Genomic DNA, 23,514 nt, shown 5'->3' on the forward strand with positions numbered 1-23,514 from the left:
GGCCTACATCCATATGCTATAGGCCTACACGTATTACATCGATGGGCTTATATTTGTTTAAATAAGTTAGGCTACAATGTAAAAAGTAACCGCGTATGCGTCAAGTAGCTGTTGTAGAAGAGGAAGACAAGGTTATACCGGAAGGCATAAAACCTTTCTCATATACTCTCATCTTGGAGCATAGAAATTACTCGGTTCATTTATATCCGGGAGCCGGCATCTACGTCATAGATATGTCCACAAAAGCATGTGTCAGCAGTGGACAGATCAAAATATCATCGGCCGGCTCCGGGGGCTTGTGACTGTGGGCCGGGTGTTTGCATGTTCTATGAATGAACATATTCGCTGTGCAATCTGTTGTCCTCAGATAAAACGAACAGGCGGCGGTTATTTCTTGTGTTTTTTGTTTTTCTTTGTTCTTTTTAGTAAAGGAAAAGCAGTGCAAATGGGGTGACTGTTTGAACTTTGCGGTTTTCCGGTCTTGTACACTGTCGGCCTACCGGTAGATAAAATTAACCCGTTGAAGATTCCTAGCAACCACCAGTTGCGAACTAGCGGCTAGGAATCGTGTGCTATGTCTCGAGCGGGTACTGACGTCACGGCTTGACGTCTGTACCAGTTTAATAATCGTAAAAGAGTGGGGAGTGAGCAAGGGAAAGCCATGAGATGTCTTAGCAATACGGTTTGGAGGCATTTTTCGTCCAATTCCAAAGGCCCCCTTGGCTTACTGCTTGTCTCAATCTGGACGGGGGAAAATCATGGTGATGGCAGAAAGGTGTAAGGGGCAACCTATCCGGGTGGGATTTTACGATATCGAGAGAACTATCGGCAAGGGGAACTTTGCCGTCGTGAAGCTCGCCCGGCACAGGATCACGAAAACTGAGGTAAGAATGAGCTCGCACTCTTCTCCTGAACCGCGGTGTTCTTGTTGTGAATGAAAACCAGTTTTGGAGTGCTGATTTTTGTCTTGCCATTTTACAGTGAAAACGCCCTGACGACCTGACATTGCCTACTTTCATGACACTGTAATGAAAACACGTGTGTGTGTATATAGGTATGTAAATGAGCTGTAGTCCCCATACACTTCTGACAGTGACACTTGAAAGTAAACTAAACAATAGTAGTTTGATATTAGTGGAACTATACCTAAGAATACAGATTGAATTTAACAGGGACGATACTAGAGCTGTGTAACTGTCAATTCAGATAATTTATCACGATCATATTGTGTGACATTTTTTGATAATGAAAGTTTTCATCTGAATTTGTGATATTATCATGATCAAACAATAACAGTGCAATGCAACATTAACTTGAATGGGTTTAGTCGAAGTCATTGTAGACTGACACTAGCAAGTATCAAGTAACCGTGAAGTGGACTATTCTCTTAAGCATCTGAATTTTTATTTAAAGTGTGTGACAGGTGACAGTTTTTTTTTAATGGCAGGCTGCTTGTCTGATTCAAATAACTTTACCAGTATTAAATAGAGCTGTTACTAAAGTTGTGTTTATGCATAAATGATAGGTGTATGCCAGCAAGGGGTAAGGGTGTGAAAAGATGTTCTGTATTGGCAACTGAAGGCGTCCCTAGTTCACATTTGCCAACATTGATATGTTGAATGTACATATATGTGCATTAAAACTGTTAGGGTAGAAGGCGAACAAAGATGCTGTTTATATTGACATTCAAACTTGGCAGTGGCTGTTTCCTGTTTGACTTGTCAGTTTGTATGTATCTATGATTGTGTCTGAATTGAAATTAAACATTCTGTCCTGTAATACAAAAATAGCCTGGCAAGCAAGGTTAAACACTCCGGTCCAGCAATTTATTTGCACAAGATCATATTTTGTTCAGGCACTATAAAATTAGATCATGGCATTACATTACACAGCACAGGTGTAATATTGCATGAATTCATGTTTTAAAACAAATTTTCCAGGATTATTGACATAGCTTTTCTTTGTTTGTTTGGTTCAGAAATATAGGATGGTAAGGCAAGTTGAAAGTGGTTTATGTTTTGAAAATGTTTTCGAACACATTTACAAGTTACATGTATGGTGTATGTCTTATATATATATATATAACATCCAGTGTTAAGTAAATATTTCAGATTTCTTCCAGTTGTGCATATATTGAGATGATGTGTACAAATGACAAAGCTCATGATATCTCTTAGTGTCAGAATATTGTTTTTGTAAATTTCCTGTGGATCATAAATATCTTGCATGTGGCATCTGCAGCTTACATGCATACAGTGGCGTTTGATATACATGTACACATAGCACTATGTGAAGTAATGTTGCATAGTAACTATTGTCTGTTGTACATGTACATTTTGTGTACACATTTAAGTTTCATATTTTGTACACTTCTGTATATCAAAGCCGATTGTCTAAGGGGATAATTGAAGTTAACAACAACTAATTGTACTAACATTTGCTTTTTATGCTCATTCCAGGTTGCTATAAAAATCATTGACAAAACCCAGCTGGATGAATCCAATTTGAAAAAGATCTATCGTGAAGTCCAGATTATGAAGATGCTAAACCATCCTCATATCATAAAGCTCTACCAGGTAAGAAAGTTGTACTATGCTCTGTATTCAGTATAATAGGACAGGTTATTGATTGTGTTGCAGATTGATCAATATAAGATATTGCCTGTAGTTGTGTGTCTTATACGTTGGATTTTTTATTTTTCTGTGATGCTTTTCAGATGATAAATTTTTCACAGTCTGACCAGATTAATTACGTGCAGCTTCATCTGGAAGTCCACACTAGTCCTTTACCACTGAGGTAACAGATTCAAATCAACCTCCTACTTGTTTAGCTGCAGCTTTAAGTCAGTAATTTTTAAGTTACGAAGACTGCATTAAGTGAACTAATCTTGCAGTCACAGGTCACAAATGCTTTGGCAGTAGTAAATTTATGTTCCTGTATGATAAATTTGAAATGTCATTGGCAATTGCTTTTTGAGACATTGTATAGTTTGTGGAGGAAAACATGTCATGGGAAACCATTGCACTAAGTAATACATTTGCCTGACAAACTTTACGACGTAGAGCCCATGCTGAACCAGTGAACAAGGGAGCAAAATTTCAGCATGCTCACGACTTAAAGCCCATCCTGTACCAGTGAGCAAGGGAGCAAGATTTGAGCATGCATTAAAATTATAGGTTAGTTTCTACCTTCTAGACATCCTGCCATTTGACAGCTAAGCCAACTCATATCAGCCATATAATGTTAATTGTAGGTACTGAATTGGAAGTGTTATTTTGAATGAGGATACAGACAAATTATAAGACAGGCTGTGTACATGTGCATGCATATAGTAGAAAGATGTGGAAATTGTACATGTATGCAGGGACAGTGAGCCTCGCTCTCTAAATTTGGGACATTTGGCTAGATTAGTTAAATGCACATGAATCTAATACACACTAAACACAACAGCCTGTCACCTGTATATCCCTGTTAATGCAAAATCTGACTCATGCTGGCTTCCTCTCGGGCTGTAGGTTGGAAGGTCTGCTAGCAACCTGAGGATGGTTGTTGGTTCCCCTGGCTTTACCCGGTTTCCTCCTACCATAATGCTGTCCACTATTGTATTAAGTGAAATATTCTTGAGTGAAGCATAAAACACGAATGAAATAAATCAATAAAGAATGCAAAGTATGAGGTCAGTGTGTTAGCCATAATTTGTGGGTTTAGGCGTCCAGTGTTGTCAATTTCTATACATTTAGGAGTGCATCTCTGCATGTTGAATTGGATAATTCTATGGAAAATTAAGGAGTGTCAAACACTCCTGCACTCCTGGCTGGATAACACCACAACCATTGTGGAGATGTGTACTTGCTGATGTCAAGATACCCATGTGAACAATTATCTGGGGGTTCCCAAGTTGTCTAATGACATGTGCTTGCGGTTTGAAATGCCTTGTATGAATTAACACAAAGTACATGTAATAACTGGAGCGTGAAGAAGGCTGTTTGCCTGTCTATCAATGTGCAATGGTTCAATACAGGTATGTGAGGATGACGCACGTCCACATAAACACCTGACAGCTCTCTATTTTGTAACACATGTTCCTGTGATCTGTACCCTATGTCTACATACATGTACACATGTATGCGTATAGGTATCAGTGATTGACAGTCCAGCCCAGACGTAGGTTCTCCTGTTTGTGACCCTGATCATGTTGATACAGCTTCAGATTCCTTGTAATAGTGACGTCATGGGATGATGCTTGTCCACATCACCATGGTGATATTGACTATTATAGTACACTCAGTGGCCTTACAACAGGTGCCATGCTCCCATGTGTGCAGCCTGTGTAAATTCTTCTCATAGCTGTGGTAAAAAATTACGTCAAACACTTTTGTCCTCCTTGCAAACACTCACCTGGAAGGTATATGAACTCGACCAGGGGCTTTGTACAGTTCAACTAAATCAGGTTACAGCTACTAGGCTACTACCTTTCTCTTTGTATCCTGCTTGTCTCAAGGTGCATCTAACATGAACTTGTGCATGCATCATTTGCAGGGCTATGATTCGACTTTTGTAGTGATGTTGTATATACACTTAAGCAGTTGTAACCTTGATCTTCCTGATTCTGTATTTTAATGGAATTTTCGCTGTGTCTACCCTAAGCTTCCCCCATTTACTCATGTGCACTGATACGTAATTTTGTGTAAAGGAAATACAAAGGAAACTTCCTATTATGCACTTGCATTTTAATCGTCCTAGGAATTATCATTATTACGATAATTGTAAATTTACAAATCTTATGTCTATAACATGCTTAAATGAGATGTGATAAAATTGGATGGAATAACATACCAGTACATTGTATGCCTATGAAAAGTATTATTTATATTGAAGGTTACAGATATTAAGTATAAATTTATCCACATTAAAAGTTAGAGAAAAATTAGAGCAATGCTTTTATCTAACAGGTCTACACTGGTATGATGCATTCTCTTAAAAGCAATATTCCACTACATTTTTGAAGCTGTAGAGTGGCTTATTCGGATGAACTATTGGCCATAAGCCATTAAGCTCACAAGCTCAAATCCAGCTCTCGCAGGTTTTGCTGCTCCTTTTTTTGTCAGGTTTGTGATGAAGGGTGCCATGGTTAGTTCCTCCAGACTTGACTTAACATGACAGTTAACATTAAACATTACGACTTATTTTACAAATGAAGTTAATAAACATCTTGGATTGCAAGGAAAATAAGGAATATTAAAATAGATGTATACATGTACGTGGATTTGCGTTGCTGCAGTGCATGTATATTTTACTTTTTACGATAATAAACACTCAGTTCGTGATAAGGGATAAGAAAAACTGCCGTGTGATTACCTTATTGCCTCATTTGCAAGGTTAGGGGGTTTACTTCTCTTAAAGCAAATCTTGAGCATGTTTTGGAATTCTTTGGGTTTTTTCCCCCCCCAGAGATGCGAGTGCATACATATGTGGATCTGCCACAGGCAGATTCCCCTAGCAGTACATTGGTTATTGCTGGATTCACACACCTCCTGCAAGGCACAGAAATAGGGTAATACACGTGGCAGAGATGTTCCCAGGTTTAGAGGTCAATTCATTACAACTGTGTTTTGCGAGTGGTAACAGATAAATCTAGAGGCATGACAGGGTGATAACAGAAAGTATGTTCATTTGTCTTGTGTGTGCAATAATCAAGGTGGATACTAGGTATACTAATACTACAACTTTTTATAAAAAAATGTTATGAAAACACAAAGGCTCTGTAGTGGGTTTCTTGGGATGCACATTGTCCTGTCTTCAGTGCGATGCTTGATTAAGCTACCTGTAGACATAAAGCACGTGTCAGATCTGTGGAAGTCATCATTGCCGGTTAGGATATGGGTTAGCCTGACCAGGGTTGGTCTGTTGGGAACAGTATATACGCTGTACGTCAGCCAGTTACCAGAATACCCTCACTGCTTATGTTTTACCCCATTTTTAACCGTCTCTGAAGCCACCAGCTGGAATTGTGGCATTGCTTGGCATGACCCAATAATATATAGACCTATCTCTCCAATGAAGGCCCCAGAAGAACTTGTAACACCAGTCCTCACATGGATAGATAGGTCTGAGTGAAAGATTTGGCAGCCAACATATGCCAAATGATGTTTTTCAGGAACCAAATTTAGCTGTAGGACAAAGTGTGGTATTTTGGCCTTCTATTTTTGGCACTCCACCAGTCCAAGGGGGTCTGCTCTGATACTCTTTGGCAGATTATCACTATTAAAAGGTGGTGTAAGTTCCAGCTGTTGTCAATCACTTATGTCTATTGAGAGGACTGGAATTCTGGAAATAAAATGTGTGCCTAGTGTCCCAGAGGTTGAAGACTTAGAACTCTAGTGGCCTGCAAGGTAACCTGATCTGCTGGCTTACCTGTACTCAGGGATAATTGGATTGGACCCTTGGTCAGGTTAACAGAAGTTTTTTTTTTCTTTGTTAGTTCTAGCAGGTCATAAAGTCCAGTCTGTAAACTTCACACCTGAAGTTACATTCCAGATATATTTTTAGTGCATATTGTTGTCGTATGCTATTCATGTTCCCCTCTAAATGAATACATGCTGAGAACATGCTTGTGCATGTACATCATATCGAGTACTACACACTTTATATATTACTTGTGCACAGCTACACTTTATGATAAGCAGTGCATGTGCGCAATCAGTTATGTAAGTTACATGTTTATGTCATAAAAAGTTTGTACAATCATCATCTACTGGAGAATTTTCAATATCTTTTGTATATGTATATGTAAATTAATACACTTGTACGTTAAAGAACTGTGATTATCAGGGAAACTATTAAGCATCATCAAAGATTTAACAACTCTATAAATTAAAAATTGAAATCAGATGTGACAAAATGTTTATAATGATGTGTGCACCTAGACCTGACCCACAGATGTCTGTGCCTAATGCTGCGAATGTGAACAGCTGCTATTCTTGTCAGTGCAGTCATACATGTAGTTAAACTTTTTTTTGAATGTTGCGAATGGATCAGAGCATGTGATTTGGATATGTAGAGGAGTCACAGGGCTAAAACCATCAACATTTATATATGTATGAAAATATTACATGTAGTTGGTAATTGTTGAGGAATTCGGCATAAACCAAAAAAGTATGGGTGTAAATGGAAATATGGAGATGTCTTGTACCTGGCCGGGCCAGCAATCATCTGTTCATGTTGTCTTGTTTTCATGAAGAGGATGCGGGCTCGGGAAAATGTTTTCAACTAGTGAGGTAATCTTTGAAGCTGTGTGGGTGATTGCCATGGTTACAGGGTGCCTTGGCTAAGGTCTGCCCACATCATCCCTGTTCAAATGGACTGGTGGTGTTAGAGGATGTGTGCCTGGGTAAAGATCACAGCTTCATAAACCACCTTGAAGCAGTGTGGAGAAATGCATGTACACAGGCACATATCCATTGGGGAAATCTTTATAGTAGAGAACAGGCATGTACTAAGTGTCTTAATAAATATAAACCGGCAACGCATGACTGGTAAACACTGTTCACTTGTGTACATGGAGTGAGGAAATGCTCAATCACACATACCAAAGCTGGACGGGCAGAATAGTTTGGGCACCGTTTTGATTCACAAGGCTGTCAAGTTTCATTTTTATATGTGCAAATAACAACAAAAAAATGTTATATGGATCCAAACTTCTGACATCCAAATCCATTTGATAGGCTCAAAAATGCCCTAAATCAGGCCCAGCATGCTCAACTGAACATTTACAATTGCTTTTTAGATATTGGTTTTACAGCATGATGTTACAAGTATGTGGCCATGACAACCTAGTGCAATTGCACTCGCTGGTCAACCTCTCCAACTATTTTCTTGATACAACTTTTATCAGACACACATCTTTGCTAAGAAGTACATACAGAATGATTGCAAGCACTTTTTGTTCATAGCCTAGCCACTTAGGTAAGCTGCATGTGCCTGTATTTGGACTGTACATATACAGTGTACATGGAAATAAGGACCTGTATTTTAATACGTGCACAAAAGTATACTGTATGTTCGTGTCTGCTTTGAAACGTCCTTTATTAAAGTGTTAATTTACAGTGTTCTCACGTATGCCCTACATGTATATCAATGTTGTTACCTGATTTTACACAGCACCCAGGACAACACAACACAATACTTAAATTTAATTACCTACTTTCATGGTTGCAGAACCCAACAAGGACCTGGTGAAAATGATAATTTCTCACTAGGTGAATATTACACAAACAAAGCGCCTGATGTAAGGCTTCAGCCCAGCCTTCAGCAATCTGATTCAGACTTGTTACCTCGTTTATCCAAGGCTGTCAGTGTTATTAACTGAGGCATTCTGGATGACAGTTAGTGAGGCTCTCTCAGTCTCTGTAATAAATCTCGACATAAAGTACCAGTACAGTATGTCAGTTATGGGTATACACTTAATAGCAGGCCAGGTAGAAACTGGTTTATTGATCAGTGTCAAAGTTCAGTGTAAAATACACTCTCGGGAACTTCATACATTTGTGATTTGTATTATATACATGTATAAACATTAAAAATGTATACTGTTCATTTTATAACATTCATGAACTTCAAATTATTTATTTAACTCCTGAGTGTCAATCAGTTATTTCTATTAGAAATTACATAATAAATGTTGCAAGAAGAAACAAGAGAGAGTGATATTTACATGTATTTGTTTCTATTTTTTTTAGATGGTTATAAGATGTTATTGTAATATTTTTAAACGTATATTTTCAGGTGATGGAAACAAAGAACATGTTGTATCTGGTCTCAGAATATGCCCCAAATGGAGAGATCTTTGGTGAGTTTGACCTAATCTTAAGTACAATTAATATTGTAGCTCGAGTGTCGTCACATGTACAGTGACGTGTTGTATTTATTTCTTGTTTGCATCTCTAGACAGTGTGCATGATGGCAGTTATTTAATTCTTTTGGTTTTGGCTGTTGTAAAGTAGGACATATCAAGTGATAAACATGTGTAGTAAGTAAGTAAGTAAATTGCATGTTCAATGAATAACAGAGAGATTTACTGTTCACATGTAGTGCTTATTTTTTGTTTGAGAATATGGAGTTTCAGGGACAGTATGCACCAAACTGCTAATTATCCAGTTTATTTGGTGGGTAATGATGATAATATAAAAAATAACCTTGAGTGGAAAGTAAATTTGGTTACCTGTATTGTACAGACATATTTACTCTTTGCACATTTGTTCGAAGGTATGTTATTATTAATAACAATTTGGTAGATTAAGAAGATTACCACAATTAATGAAACTGATATAGAAGAGGTACATGTAGATGTGCATGTACAGAAATTTGTTACGCAAGATTAGTACAATTTCCAACATGTTAAATAATGCAAATAAACAGGGTTTGCTACCGGTGCCCAAATGGAAAACCCAGGGCTTTTATGATATTTTTAAACCACATTGCTGGTATATCAGTGGGAACTTCTCAGGGTGTGATTGTATGTGACCTGCTGTTCACCAGGACGTGGGAAGTCACAAGAGACTCAGAATGTCTGCTGGGGAGTGTCAGCCCAGGTTTAGATTTGGCTGAACAATGCACACAGAGGCATTGAGGTAATTACTGTGGATTTCACACTGAGATGTGTTTTAATAGCAAGGCTGGGCTATCTTCAGTACTCAGCAACATGTTACATGTATGTTTGTCATCTGTATAGGAGAGCAATCAGACATTGTCATAGTTGACGTGGCTCCAATTTCTTCATGATATTCAACTCTTCTGTGATCAAGGTGTCAAACATGATTTACGGCTGTCTTGATTTAACAGAGCTATTAAATGTTGTAAACCACTTCAGTTACATGCACTTCTTCCCTGCACACCAACCAGTCTAACTGAATTATACATGTACTTGTCAGCTCAATTCTCTGAACTTCAAGTGTTTTCAGAATGATTTTCAGTGCTCATTGTCCAGAGATTCAAAAGTTTTCATAATCTGTTGTAGAAACTTTGCTTGTGCATATGTAGCTGTGGATATACATGTACATGTATGTAACAGCCTCATAAAAGTCAGTGTACATGTATGCATCGAACATAATAATGTACAAACATGTATACACTATGTTAAAGGTATATCTACTCATACCCAGGCTAAATTTAGGTGTAAGGGTATTCATTTTTGCTTGACAGTCAGTGGATTACAATTGATGACACCCTTTGTTGTGCATGGATGAATTAACATAAACTAAACATATATAGGCCTGGTGTATACATGTATGTACATATACATAAATCTCTACCCCTATGTACATGCACATGTATATCGCATGTGTGTTCCATTATTGCGGAATCCTGGAGGATCTAAAATCCTGTACACACGACTACGTGTCCTGATAAGCATACGTCATGAAGTGGCTAAGGACACGTGCCACTGTGTAGTCAGTGAAGTTCTGTGTATTGATTGGCTGCTGCCATGGCATGTTCCGTGCCATACAACAGGAGCTGGCAGACATGCTCTTCTTCACGAGTATAAGTCCAAGATCAGGCAGCCTGACTCGAGTCGATTTAAACAGCCCCAGCTTTTCTGTTTATTTGCCAGTGAAAACAATATCAATTCTTCTCAGCCAGGGGTCTTAGTCTGTTGTAGCTGATGGGTTGCCATGGTGACCAAGTGGGTAACATTAGGTGTAGTGACGCAAGATGGGGAGTAGTTTTTTCTCTTGGTTGTGTATGGGTACCTTCAATCAGCATTATAAATGGTTGTTATCTATTGACTCTCTCCCATCTCAGATTGATTTACATGGCCTGCTCAATTTTTAGGCCGTTACCGTGGGCGATGACGTATTCAGCTCCTGTATATCCGTTATAAATGCATTAGCTCTTTAGCTGTGAACGAAAACTGTTTTTTATAAGATGCTGTGCTGAGTTTGGTGTTGGAAGGCATCTCAACCTTACCACTGCTGTACAAGTATATAGAAGTTATAAAAAAATATAGGTGTGCTTTAAATGTTTTGAATAAATGGTCCTGTGTATTGTTATGTACTTGTAGTTTACCGCTGCAATTATTTTTGTAATGCTATATATATATATATATATGTGTGTGTGTGTGTGTATGTATGTATGTACAGTAGGTGGCTTTCTGAACCATGCAGTCATTTGTATTGGTCACATATTTATTGTTGGTGCATGCACATGTATATTGTACTGTAGTATTATGTCATGCAGTATGCAGTGTTATGTCAGTATTTTGCAGTAATATGTCATATGTGCTCGGGTTAGCCCATTCAACACCGTCTCTGATATGTGCCACATGTGTGCCACATGTAGTCTGGTATATGGCCATACTTACTGTTTTACATATATTTAATTAAGGGTGCAGTACTTGAATACCAGTGATTGGTTGATTTATTCCTTTATAGTATTGATTTAAGTAAGGAGATTAAACTTTTTGCTGAAGGCAAGTGTGAATATGAAATGCTACATTTACTATTGTCTACTGCATGAAAATCAATTCTTTTAATGTTCTCATGCTCTCTAGTTTGAGATGTGAAAGAGGGTGTCCCATTTTGAGCCCACTTTGTTTGACCAGGGTGTCTAGATTTCATTTCCTCCTATATTGAAAGTACTATAAACAGGGAGTTCAAATTTCACCAATATTCTTTTTAACCTGTCCACTTAGACTGGATAGGCTAAACCTATGCACTCATGGCGTGTACACTGTATGTTATGTATTCATACACACTATGTACATGCATTTATTTATTACTTATTTGATGAGTGTTATACATTGCACTCAAGAATATTTCACTTATACGAACGTGACCAGCAGTTTTTGTGAGAGGACACTGGGCAGAGCCCGGGGAAAACCATTCACAGCTTGCTGGCAGACCTTCCCACATGTGACTGGAGAGGAAGCCAGTTATGTACATGTACATATATGAGTGCATGTAACGCATGTATAGCATATAATTTAATATACACGCATATAATTGTGCACACATGTACATTTGTTAAACAAAAAGATGTCCGGCGAAAAAAGAAAATGTTTTAATCAAGTTACAAGAAGGTAATGAAATGAGTATAGTATTTGCTAGTCTTAATGTAAACCAGATTTGTTACTGGCTTTCATCAACGGACTTGGGGGAAAAAGAAATAATGGCTTGCCTGAGATACATGTAGAACATGTAAGTTGTATGTAAAATATGTTTGATTGATTGTCTAAGATAGGATATGTTTGTTTTACAGATTACATTGCCAAGCGTGGCCGAATGTCGGAAACAGTCTCTAGGAAGATGTTTTGGCAGATACTCTCAGCTGTGGAATACTGTCACAATCGGCATGTTGTTCATAGAGACCTGAAAGTGAGTCAACACTCTATAGCATACTGTTACATGTGCATGCATTTAAGTCCGGGAAGAATGTTAGATTGCTGTTAAATTTTAAAAATTACCATCCCACTAAGTAAATTGTCTTTGTAATATGGCTGCAGATGGCATAAAGTAAATACTTTGAAGCGATTTTTTTAGTTCGCGAAATAGAATTAATGTGTCTAAAATTGTCAAAAGGAGGTCTCCGTGGTTCAGTTGGTTAGCACGCTAGTGCAGTGTAATGAGCCAGGAGTCTCTCACCAGTGTGGTCCCTGTAAGTTCAAGTCCAGCTCATGCTGGCTTCCTCTCCGGCTGTACATGGGAAGGTCTGTCAGCAACCTGCGGATGGTCGTTTAAGTGTGTAGTTATCGATGTTCATCTTTTATCCAGAGTTGAATTTTAATGTACAAAATTTGAAGATTTTATACAGAGAGACTTTTGAAGGGCTGAGTTGTGACTGTGTGGCATGTATATTGAGTCATGTGTTAAAATGAAGTGTATTATGGAGACGGATAGTTATAAGTCAGAGTGCCATTGTCAACTTGCTTCAAATGATGGTTTGGAAACTATGACATGACTGACAACTGCTATTACCTTGGTTCATTGACAGATGTTATAGGTTGTAACTTTGATATACATGTACATGTATGTGGCTTTGTCCAGACATTTGTCAAATCTCTTTCTATGAGATAGTGAACATATGCTGAAAACATTCAAAAATATGTCACTTATGCACTGTAGCTGACTGACTTCTTCTGGCAGAGGTGTACTTGCATCTGCAGGAAATAATGTTCCACAGGATCATCAAATAAACTGTTTTTGTAAGGGTGTGGCTCACATCTTACTGGTTAAGATTGTTGGCTGTTATGCATTACTTTTTTCACCAATTTATTTCCAAAGTCTGATTAGTTGATTTCAAGAAATTAAAAGTGACAATGTATTAAGCTCTCCATTTAACGCCTTTCCTATCATGTAAAGTAATAATTTCTCACTCCTCTTTCAGGCAGAGAACCTTTTGTTAGATGCAAATATGAATATCAAAATAGCAGGTGAGTGAAAGTACATCTTTTAAAACTGTCAAGTCAGTGTGAAAAGTGATTTTTCACAAGTATAAATTTCAACTGGTTGAAGACCCTGTCTTGCACATCACATGTGCGAAAGTTTGTTAGAGGGTTTCCAAAATTCAGTTGTTTACCTTGGAATTTTCATTACCTATGAAGTGTTAATATTAAAAAAAATAATTTCAGTGGGAGTGTTTTAACCCACTCGCCTTCTCTTTCTGTATAAGGTAATTTATGGCACGTATAGTGTGAAATGAGGGTTTCAGACAATAAAAGCCCTCAGACTCCTTTTATGAAACAGTCTCAATGTAAACCTAGTGTAACTTTATTGACAACATATACATGTACAGTAGACTGTAGTGAAGGCATATGTCAGTGTTAAAACTGCCCCCTTGCTTATTATGACAGTCAGGCCCTTGATCAAGGAGGTTGCTGTTTGAACCAAATTCTCGCTGCTGTGACTTCAAGGTGATAGCGCATATCTGTACATATATGTTTCGTGTGTTTTGTCAGTGTTGTGATATTCCTCGGGCTCTCCATTTAGGGCCACCAATAATACTGACGTCCAATATATGAGAGAAAAATTTTCAAGCGTGGCATTAAAAACATAAAATAAGTAATTTATGAATTAAGCCTGGGGGATATTTTTTTTCTGATACCTGGCAAATGAAGGTGGTTGACTGGGAGTGCCCAATTTTGCTTCCACCCTTAAACCTGAGTGCTGACATTTGAGAGAAAAATAATTCAGCATAGCACTTAACATCAAACAAACAAACAAAAACAGCCTAAAGAGAAAATGGTATTTTATTTCATTGGATTGCTCAAACTCTGTCATACATTTGTTTCAGACTTTGGTTTTGGAAATTTTTTCAAACATGGTGAACAGCTTGCGACATGGTGTGGCAGTCCACCTTATGCTGCACCAGAGGTCTTTGAAGGCAAAAAATACTTAGGGCCACAGATTGATATTTGGGTAAGGAGGTTTTATAGACAGATTATTTAATATTTGGTGAAGTTCGCAGCTCTGTGCTGTTGCAAGTGTGCTAATCTGAAACAATTAAGAAGATTATTTGTAACTCAAAGTGGGGGGCCTCTGTGGCTCATTTGGTTAGCGCCCTAGCACAGCATAATGACCCAGGGCCCTCTCACCCATGCGGTCGCTCTTCGTTCCAGCTCATGCTGACATCCTCTCTGGCCATACGTGGGATGGTCTACTAGCAACCTGCGGATGTGTGTGGGTTCCACTGGGCTCTGCCCAGTTTCCACCCACCATGATTCTGGTCGCTGTTGCATACGTGAAATACACTTGAATACAGTGTAAAACACCAATCAAATAAATTAATAAATAAAGAAATGTAACTCAAAGTAGTTTCAAGATTTGAGGAAAGGGAGATAATTCACTTTGTGAATTCAATCTTGAGATTGTATGTGATTGTTATATCCCTTGGCTCACTCGCTATCTGCTTTTTACAGAGCCTGGGTGTGGTGCTGTATGTTCTGGTTTGTGGAGCTTTACCATTTGATGGTCACAACCTACAGACATTACGGGACCGAGTGCTCTCTGGAAGATTCAGGATACCCTTCTTTATGTCAACAGGTAGGATTACTTCCCTCAATACTATTTGTAAGTTCCCGAACGTATTTACTTGTCCCAAGTTTTAAGATATTTGCGTGTTCATTGATAATGTGCATATCTCTTTTGCAATGCAATGCAAGGTTAAATAGCAAGAATAGAAAGAGGTTTTATCTACCTTCCTCTGCAAAAGCAGGAAAGGGGTCAAATACAGGGAGTGTACCATGGACGTTATGGATAGGAAAATTATGGTTAAATTTTTTTGTATCTTACTTGTAAATTAAAACATTTTCTCTGCACTAACAATGGTTTTCTCTCTCTCTTCCACATATGTTAGAGAGCCTGTTGTATATTTAAGAACCAGCACAGCCCAAGACTCTGATATAGCTTAATATAACCGGAACATAATGGTATATTGGAAGGGCAGTTGTGGCATAGTTGTGGCATAGCTAGTGCAGTACAGTGATCCATGAACCTCTCACCAGTGGGGTTGCTGTGAGTTCAGGTTTAGTTCTTGCGGCCGTCTTCTCAAGGCGTATGTGGGAAGGATTGCCCAGTGCATGGTCATGAGTTTCCTCCGGGCGCTGTCCAGCTTCATCCCACAATAATGTAGAATGCGTGAACTATTCTTGGCGCAAAACTCCAATCAAAGAGATAAATAAATAACTAGAGATATGTTCAGTTGGGCTTGACTGCTCTGTTTCAGAATGTGAACAGTTAATACGTCGCATGCTGGTCCTAGACCCTTCCAAGAGGTACACAATTGAACAAATTAAACTTCATCGGTGGATGCAACAGGAGGGAGAGCCCCAGAAGTTATCCCCCACAAGTCCACTTATAGGTTACAATGCCAAAATGGGAGAGTTTAATGAGCAAATATTACGTCTGATGCAGAGTTTGGGGATTGATCAGCAGAAAACCATGGAGGTAAACAATCAAAGTGTATTGTGATTAATGATTGGCTGTTATGAGATCGTTCTGTAAGATGTGTTACTGTTGGCCGTGAAAGGACCTTCCTGACCTTTCCCCCCCTCCCTTCTCCTCAACTTTAGCACCACAAAAAATTCTTGTCTTGAATCCTTATTTTACATTTTAATTTGCCATTATGTGAAAGAAAATTTTATATGTTGTAACAGGGTTCGCACGGTTCCTTGAAAACCTTGAAAGTACTTAAATTTTATTTTGGTAATTCAGGGACTGGAAAGTGCTTGAATTTGACCATTTTTATGTGGAGGTTCTTGAAAGTACTTGATTTTGTTTGTGTCACGTGAAGAAAGTTATTCTGTGGTAAGAATCTGTGAATCAAGTGGCAACTGGCACCTAAAGCGGCCGCCAGTGGTATGTATGCAGTCATAGTTTTGCGCCACTACAGGCTTCCTTTTCTCTGCCAGAGGGGGCTAAGATTGCCATTTTTTGGTTTGGTAAGAACTTACGCTGTAGTCATTGAGAGTGATTTGTTGCGTGAAAAAAAGCATTAGAGATGCCAGGCAACTGTCGTTTTATTGATGAATGGCTGCAGTTCCCAGATTTCAAGGACAGGCTGGTGGAATGCCACGGCATGGCTGTACCATGCTTGCGAAATGAAAAGTGAAAAAAAAAAAAGAATTCAAGCTGTGCCTTGTGAGCGAAAGCGGAGCTTGTCGTTTGAGGTACTTGAATTTGTATTTTAAGTACTTGAAAGTACTTAAAAAGTTCTTGAATTTTTTGGGCCCTCAGGCATGAGAACCTTGTTGTATTTATTTATTTATTTGATTGGTGTTTTACGCCATACTCAAGAATATTTCACTTATATGATGGTGGCCAGCATTAGGGTGGGAGGAAACCAGGCGGAGCCTGGGGAAAACCCACGGCCATCCGCAGGTTGCTGAGAGACCTTCCCACGTACGGCAGCAACTCACAGTGACCGCATTGGTGAGAGGCTTCCAAGTCATTACGCTGCGCTAGTGCGCTAACCAACTGAGCCACGGAGGCCCCAGAACCTTGTTGTAAGACAAGTTATTACCGGTACTATTTGTTCGGAAAATTTAAAGAAGTTGTTAGGAGAGGTAAGGTGTTGTACAATATTTACAATCTGCATTCATTTAGGAGGAGAGTTGTTGGATTACAGAAAAAAGAACAAGAATATTTTAGCTTGGCCTACACCTGTAGCTTTTACAAATCTGCCTCTCATGTTTTTCTGTCTACTGTTCTGAAATTCATTTGCATATTTATTTATCTTTCAGGCTCTTCGGAGTGATGCATACGACCATTACACTGCAATTTACTACCTTCTGTTAGACAGACTCAAATTACACAGGAGCAGTTTTCCTATAGAAAATAGACTTGATGCCCGTAAGCGGCGCCCCAGCTCTATAGCTGAGCAGGCTATACTGAGGGGAAACCCAGGGCAGTCTGTGATCTCATCCAGCACAAACCAAAAACCCACCCTTGTCAGTGTAAAACAAGGTGTGTTCAGTAGGACGACAGACTGTGTTATTCCGCCCATACGGCCTGTTCCAGTCAACCCTCAGCCTCTCTTTACAGACTCTGAGGGCATCACTATACCACAAGGTGTTCTGGCCTGTCTCCCAGATATCATCCCCCAACCATGTGTTCAAAAGTCCCCTCCCGTGACAGGCCACATGATCACCACCTCCATTGATGAGGGGGTGGAAGCAGACATTCTCTCCGAGAAAGATTGTGAGACGGGGGACAATCAGTCTACGGGTTCCCGTCGGAATGTGTGTACGGACAAGTGCGGGCTAGCTCCCAGCAGCCTGTATGGTGACATGAGCCAGTATGTACCTAATTCCAACAGCAACACGTCTCTCACAAGTGGCATGGCCTCACCATTTACCAGCTTTGACTCGACGTTAGAGTCAGACATGATGTCCAGTGTTTCTAGTGGTCAGGGTGTGTTTGCTCCTTGTTCTTACAGTGCTTATCCTGGTAATAATAATAATTGTACGGGTCAGCCACCTATAACCTCAGTGGCACCTCAAGCAAAGACTTCAGCTAATGCAAACACAAACAATCCCACACAATCTCCATTGGAGGAACTGTCTCAGGACAGGACGCAAACCAGATCTCCTGTCAACTTCAGGGAGGGTAGGCGTGCATCTGACGGACTTGTTACGCAAGGCGTCATTGCTTTCAGACAGCGTTTGCGAGAAAGCATGAGAGCGACGGGTATGATAGAGCTGCGCCAGGAGCATCAGCACTTGCAGAACTTGTACAGAACAAACCTAACACCTGAAGAGATTGTTCAGCTGCAGAGGCAGCATCATCAGTACCATGAGCGTGCCAATGTTCGTCAGTGGTCTCTGGATGACAAGTACATGCAGCCCGAGCGGCCACGCCCACTCTTGAAGCGCATGAGTCTCCCGTCGGAAACGTTTGATATCCAGCCCCACCGGTTACTAGCTTTAAAGCAGAGTTTGCAAGTTGAGGAGAAGATGGACCGTGGTGTGTCTCCTGGGGGTCAGGAAGAGGTGCACCCTCCAAGTATGCCCTACCCTCCACAAAGCAAACCTCTACAACAGAGCCTGTTGCAGCACCGTCTTCAGCAGAAGAGACAGCTATTTCAGAAACAGTCTCAGCTGCATAGTCAGCTCCAGCAGTTACATATAGATCCACAGGCTTACGGCCCTGCCCCGTTACAACAGCCTCAGGAGGCTAAGGCCCCACCCCAGCAGCAGCCCAGTCCCTCACCCCAGACCATCCCCTCATGTATGGGCAGCCCTGTGGTGCACCCACCTGTCTCTAGACAAGCCTCGTATAAACTGGCCCAGCAGCAGACTGTGATGCCACCAGAGGAGAGTCGCTCTATGACAACGTGGCAAATGGCACACATTGAACTTCTCCAGCAGAGTGATCTTCAGAAGCAGCTTGTCCCCCATATAGCACCCCAGCTGCATAACCGTGACTTGTCCACAGCGCTCCAGCACCAGCTACCACACCAATACCCATCCTGGCAGCCTCCGCAACCTTGCAGTCTGCAGATGCCTGAAATCCACGAAAAACCAAGTCAGGAGCTGCTTCAGAAGTATTTGACTGTTGAGGAGAGACTTCTGCCGGGGACCGAGCCCTGCCCAGAAGAAGGTAGTGGTGGGGAGTCTCAGACAGGCAGTGGTGAGGTAGATGACAGTGCTCAGTTGTCAGAGAGACTGAGTTCAGCTCTCAGTGCTGTGTCCTCCGCAAACACTAGCAGACCAAAGATTGCAGATAGTGCCCCCCAGTCGTGTTGACGTTGTGGATGAGAGCATGGAATTAGCCTGATCCAGTTTTTAAGATTTTTAGATCTTAGGGCCTCAAATCAAAAATCACGTAGCACAACATATAGCTGTCCACTGTCCCATCCATCCATTGTATACGTATTGGATAGGCTGTGGTTGTTAAGTATTTTAGGCAGCCTTACTATTTATTTGAACACTTGTGTTCTGGTGACTATGTGTTACACATAACAAATGAGTTGTGAAGTTGTGTAATTTTTTAGGGTGTCTGATGATCACAATTGCAGATGATGTTACATTTTTCTTATTTTATACCAAAAAGTAAAATGTGGTTACAACAGCAGTTGTGAAGGAATTGTATAATGATTTTTGTTATTTACTTGTGAAATACAGTTTTCAGAGATCATAAGTTTCATAAGTTTATAAAGAATCAAAAATAACTTCATTTATTGTACTTTGTACATACTTTGTAGGTACCATGTCTGTGTTTGGTTAAACTTTAGACTTAAGGCATTGTTTAGTCTAGCAAAGAAAACACAGAGTGATCTATGAGGAGAAATTCTGCAGCATGACTGAACGGCTGTGCTAATCTTTTGTGCGCAGCATGCACTGTTCAGAGAATGAGATTATTTGTTAAGATTGGTGTAAATCAATTATGTCCCGGTTTCCTCAACCACAATACTGTCTGCTGTGGTATAAATGAAATTAAAGTAACAATTAAATAAACATACAAACAAATCAAGCAGATTCAGTTGATTTTACAACTTTTTCTGACTTGAAATCATTTTGCATGAAATGAGTGAATCATGCCCTGATTGATCATGCAACCAAAAGCAAGGTCGTACTGATTACCACCTTATGACTTGGTATACCAGGACGTACAGACCTTTCATGAGATTATTGTTTTTAAATGTGTTCACCATTCACATTCTCTGATTGGGCTCCTGTTAGCAGAAAGTTATTCTTTTGTTAAAAAGTGTACGGTTTCTGACTTGTCAAAGGTTAAACTCGGTTGGCAGAATCTTTTCTCCCGGTGACAGGCATGCAATGTTATTTTTGTTACTCGATGACAATATTTATTGAGGTTGTTGAGTACAATCATGACTCGGTTTACGCGTCTGCTTGCAGGAAGCACGCGTAGTGTTATGTGCACTTAGTAACGACCATACCAATGTTTCTTCGCTGCTGGTGGTTACAGTAGGCTCACATAATGCTACGAGTGCTTCATGCTAATGGGCCTTTGTATTTATCAAGCAACTTAGGACAGAAGTCATACAGCCCTTAAAAAGCCAAACTCAGAATTGGGAGAACTGGTTGTTACATTGTCCTGTAGCAAAGAATCAATATACAGCTATAGGTGTGTTTAAATTTTTTGACTTAAGTCCTTAGATGTTCGATAAATATGGGCCCTGGTTTACTACAAGATATACCGATTCAGGGATCTTTACTGAACTGCATATATTTTCTCATCAAGTTTGTTGCATTTTTTTTGTAATGTGATATCATATGAATTTGTGTTACAAAGAATTTCGGATATATTTTGTTCTGTTTATTGCCAAACGAAATATCTTCCAGGTTAGTTGTTATAGGAGTTAATTGTTTTTTGTTCTGGAGATCATTCCTAAATAGCCCACAGTTTATTTTGAATTACGTCTGCATGTGAGAATCAACTTTCCTTCTCTTGAGTGAAATAAGTAGACGTTAAAGGTATTCGTTTAGATAATACAAGTCTCATTGTCGTGTACGACAAAGTTTTTCATGTCTCAGAGATTAGTGTTTTCGCATTCATCGGGTATGTTTTATTACGGTGTCTCTTGACTCCTGTGATTTGGGGCTGGTTTCAGGAAGCACTGCTTGTATCAATACATTGTACACACAGCTGTCATAGCGACAGAGGATCGCTTTCACAAAAAATCGTAATTACAATATCCCGTAACTTTTGGAAATTACATCTGTGTGTAGTGCCATATGGTGGATGTGTGTTTAGAAAAAAAAGGTTCCGAAAAAGTGCTTCATACTGTGGGTATAGTAGTCACTTGCATGTGCTACTACAAGGCAGTAGTGAAACATTCCGAAGAATTATAGAAGGATGGATGAAACTTCCAGGTGAAGTTCAGCAATGTCCAGTCTTCCCCGAGAAGAGATGTTGAAAATGTTGATTTTAAAGCATTACTTAAACTCATTCAACTCTTCGGGTTCAGCTCATTTTTCTTCATCACAGCATTTTTCGAAAGCGCTTTTCTTTCTATGGAGCATCAAAAGTGCAATTCAGTCGTCAGTTTACCCTGGAAATAGCCAAAGAATATTATACAAAAAAGTAAACATTGTCCCCATTTTAGGTAAGAATCCAGAATATCTTCAAATTTCAATGCCAAAGACATTGTGTCTGTTGTGTCGCTTTTTGGTTACGTTTAGGGACAATACCGCTGTATCCTCGGTAACATTGTTCTGCATGAACTGGTCATTCTATTTACTTATTAACTCTTCAAAGCTTTGACTGGCTGTTAGGTGTAGTGACAGGGATATTGTTTTAATTTGGACACATTGTGCCCATCATTATCTGGCACCATTGCAGTGGTATATGTACTTGAGTACACAGCTTCACGTGTATTTCACCTATAAGCATGGTGTTTATGTACATATTCGTAAATGCTCTTAGGTACCATTTGGTAGGTAATAAAAGAAGCACCATTTGTAGATGATAAAACAAGGCAACTAATCCTAAAATATGGGTGTGTCTATAGAAGTGTCTAGCATCACGAGTGGATATTGTTATGGTGTTTAGTGAGACTCGCACGGCTAGGGTATGCAGGAATTTGGTTTCTCCCTTGAGTCTACTTTTCCACGGTTATCAGGTTATGTTTTATAGGTATTTTATCAAGGTGCCTTTAGTAGCCTTGTTACTCGGAAGTCATCACACTTTCAATGTAAAGTTGTTATGAATGTATGTATATAGTTCTAAGTTATGAAGGCGAAGGTCTCGTATATATACACACGTATAACTTTGTACAGACTGTTTGGGTAGATGCTCTTTGGATAGAGTGTTTTAATGCGAATCTTTATGCAGCGGCTGTTGTTGTAACTGCCAACTTTTCTACTTGTTTTGAGACTTGTATATTTTGTGATTTATTTGGTAATCTTATATCATCTGAATGTAGCGGTGAGATTGGCATCATTTTATATGCAGCTGCTCTGGTAACTTGCATAGTTTTTACCCCTTCAGGTGTGATAAAACATGTTTTTTTTACCCCAGTGTTGATGAATTGATTTCCAGATAGTTCTTGGGTTGTTATTACCTTTTCTTTCATTCAGATGGAAACATAGCTCATTTAAGCCCTGCGAAATCCTATGTTGTCTTGTGAATGTCTCTTTACCACGTGTTGCTGCCTTGATAAAAAAAAAAAAAAGTGTGCAATGAATGGAAAACCATAAACGTACGTAGGTAGGCATATAGCCTTTGTTGGCAGACCGTAACTGATAGGGCTAGTAGAGGAGGTGTTCTAGTGCTTTGTCTGTATGCACATTTACAATTAAAACCGACTTACTTAATACCTGTGCAATTTTGTTAAGCAATCACTGTAAATGATAAGTGTTGTGTTTGTCGCTAGCTGCAAGCACGTGTTACCCTAAAAGACCGTATGCTAAGAACATGCACGAAAGACTACAGTGATTGCGTGACTGACTGACTGACTGATTGATTGGCATGGACTGTCGTGTCAAAGATTTGTTGACAATTTCTACGCACGAGGAACTCAAAAGATGTAACGCTATAGAGATTGTGCTGATAGACCCTCACTGGAACTCTTTGAATGATAGTTTCACAGCAATAAAAAAACATTTCAGAATAGCCTTATTTACAGTCTTATTTATTTCTTAGTGTTTATTTACTGTGTCATATTTGTGTGGGTGAGTTGATTGTTAGCGGTACATTATGGAAAAGGAACTCGTTTCTAAAGAGAATTGCGGGCGACACAAACTGGGGGAAGTGAGAATTGATTAATATATCGGTGAGCGGTGCAGTAGGGAAAAGGAACGTGTTTCCATAGAGAAACTGTCGTATAAGCGAAATATTCCTGATTACGGCGTAAAACACCAATCAAATAAATACACAAATTTAGACCTAAAATTCTGAAATATATGCTGAAACCGGGTTCTTTTCTCTAAATCGAGGTCTGCTGAATCAAAATTTGTCCTTCAGCCCAATGGAAATAGGTTCATATTAAATGGGCAGAAAAAGATCTTCCTTTTTCACCGTGTGAAGGCTGGTACTCGTAATAGAAAGGAAGTATGAA

At 39.4% G+C, this 23,514-nt stretch overlaps 1 protein-coding gene across 1 annotated transcript; it reads left to right on the forward strand.

Annotated features, from left to right (window-relative positions):
• Positions 1 to 642: 642 nt before the first annotated feature.
• LOC135461348 (serine/threonine-protein kinase SIK2-like) lies at positions 643 to 23,067 on the forward strand. The gene is made up of 9 exons (XM_064738389.1): positions 643 to 884; positions 2,460 to 2,576; positions 8,785 to 8,848; positions 12,256 to 12,371; positions 13,381 to 13,426; positions 14,287 to 14,411; positions 14,912 to 15,035; positions 15,718 to 15,938; positions 17,234 to 23,067. Exons 1-9 carry the CDS (start codon positions 759 to 761, stop codon positions 19,235 to 19,237), a joined length of 2,943 nt encoding a protein of 980 aa, XP_064594459.1. The 5' UTR covers positions 643 to 758; the 3' UTR covers positions 19,238 to 23,067.
• The last annotated feature ends 447 nt before the right edge of the window (positions 23,068 to 23,514 follow it).

The sequence above is a fragment of the Liolophura sinensis genome, chromosome 1, assembly GCF_032854445.1.
Source record: "Liolophura sinensis isolate JHLJ2023 chromosome 1, CUHK_Ljap_v2, whole genome shotgun sequence".
Classification (NCBI taxonomy): Eukaryota; Metazoa; Mollusca; class Polyplacophora; order Chitonida; family Chitonidae; genus Liolophura; species Liolophura sinensis.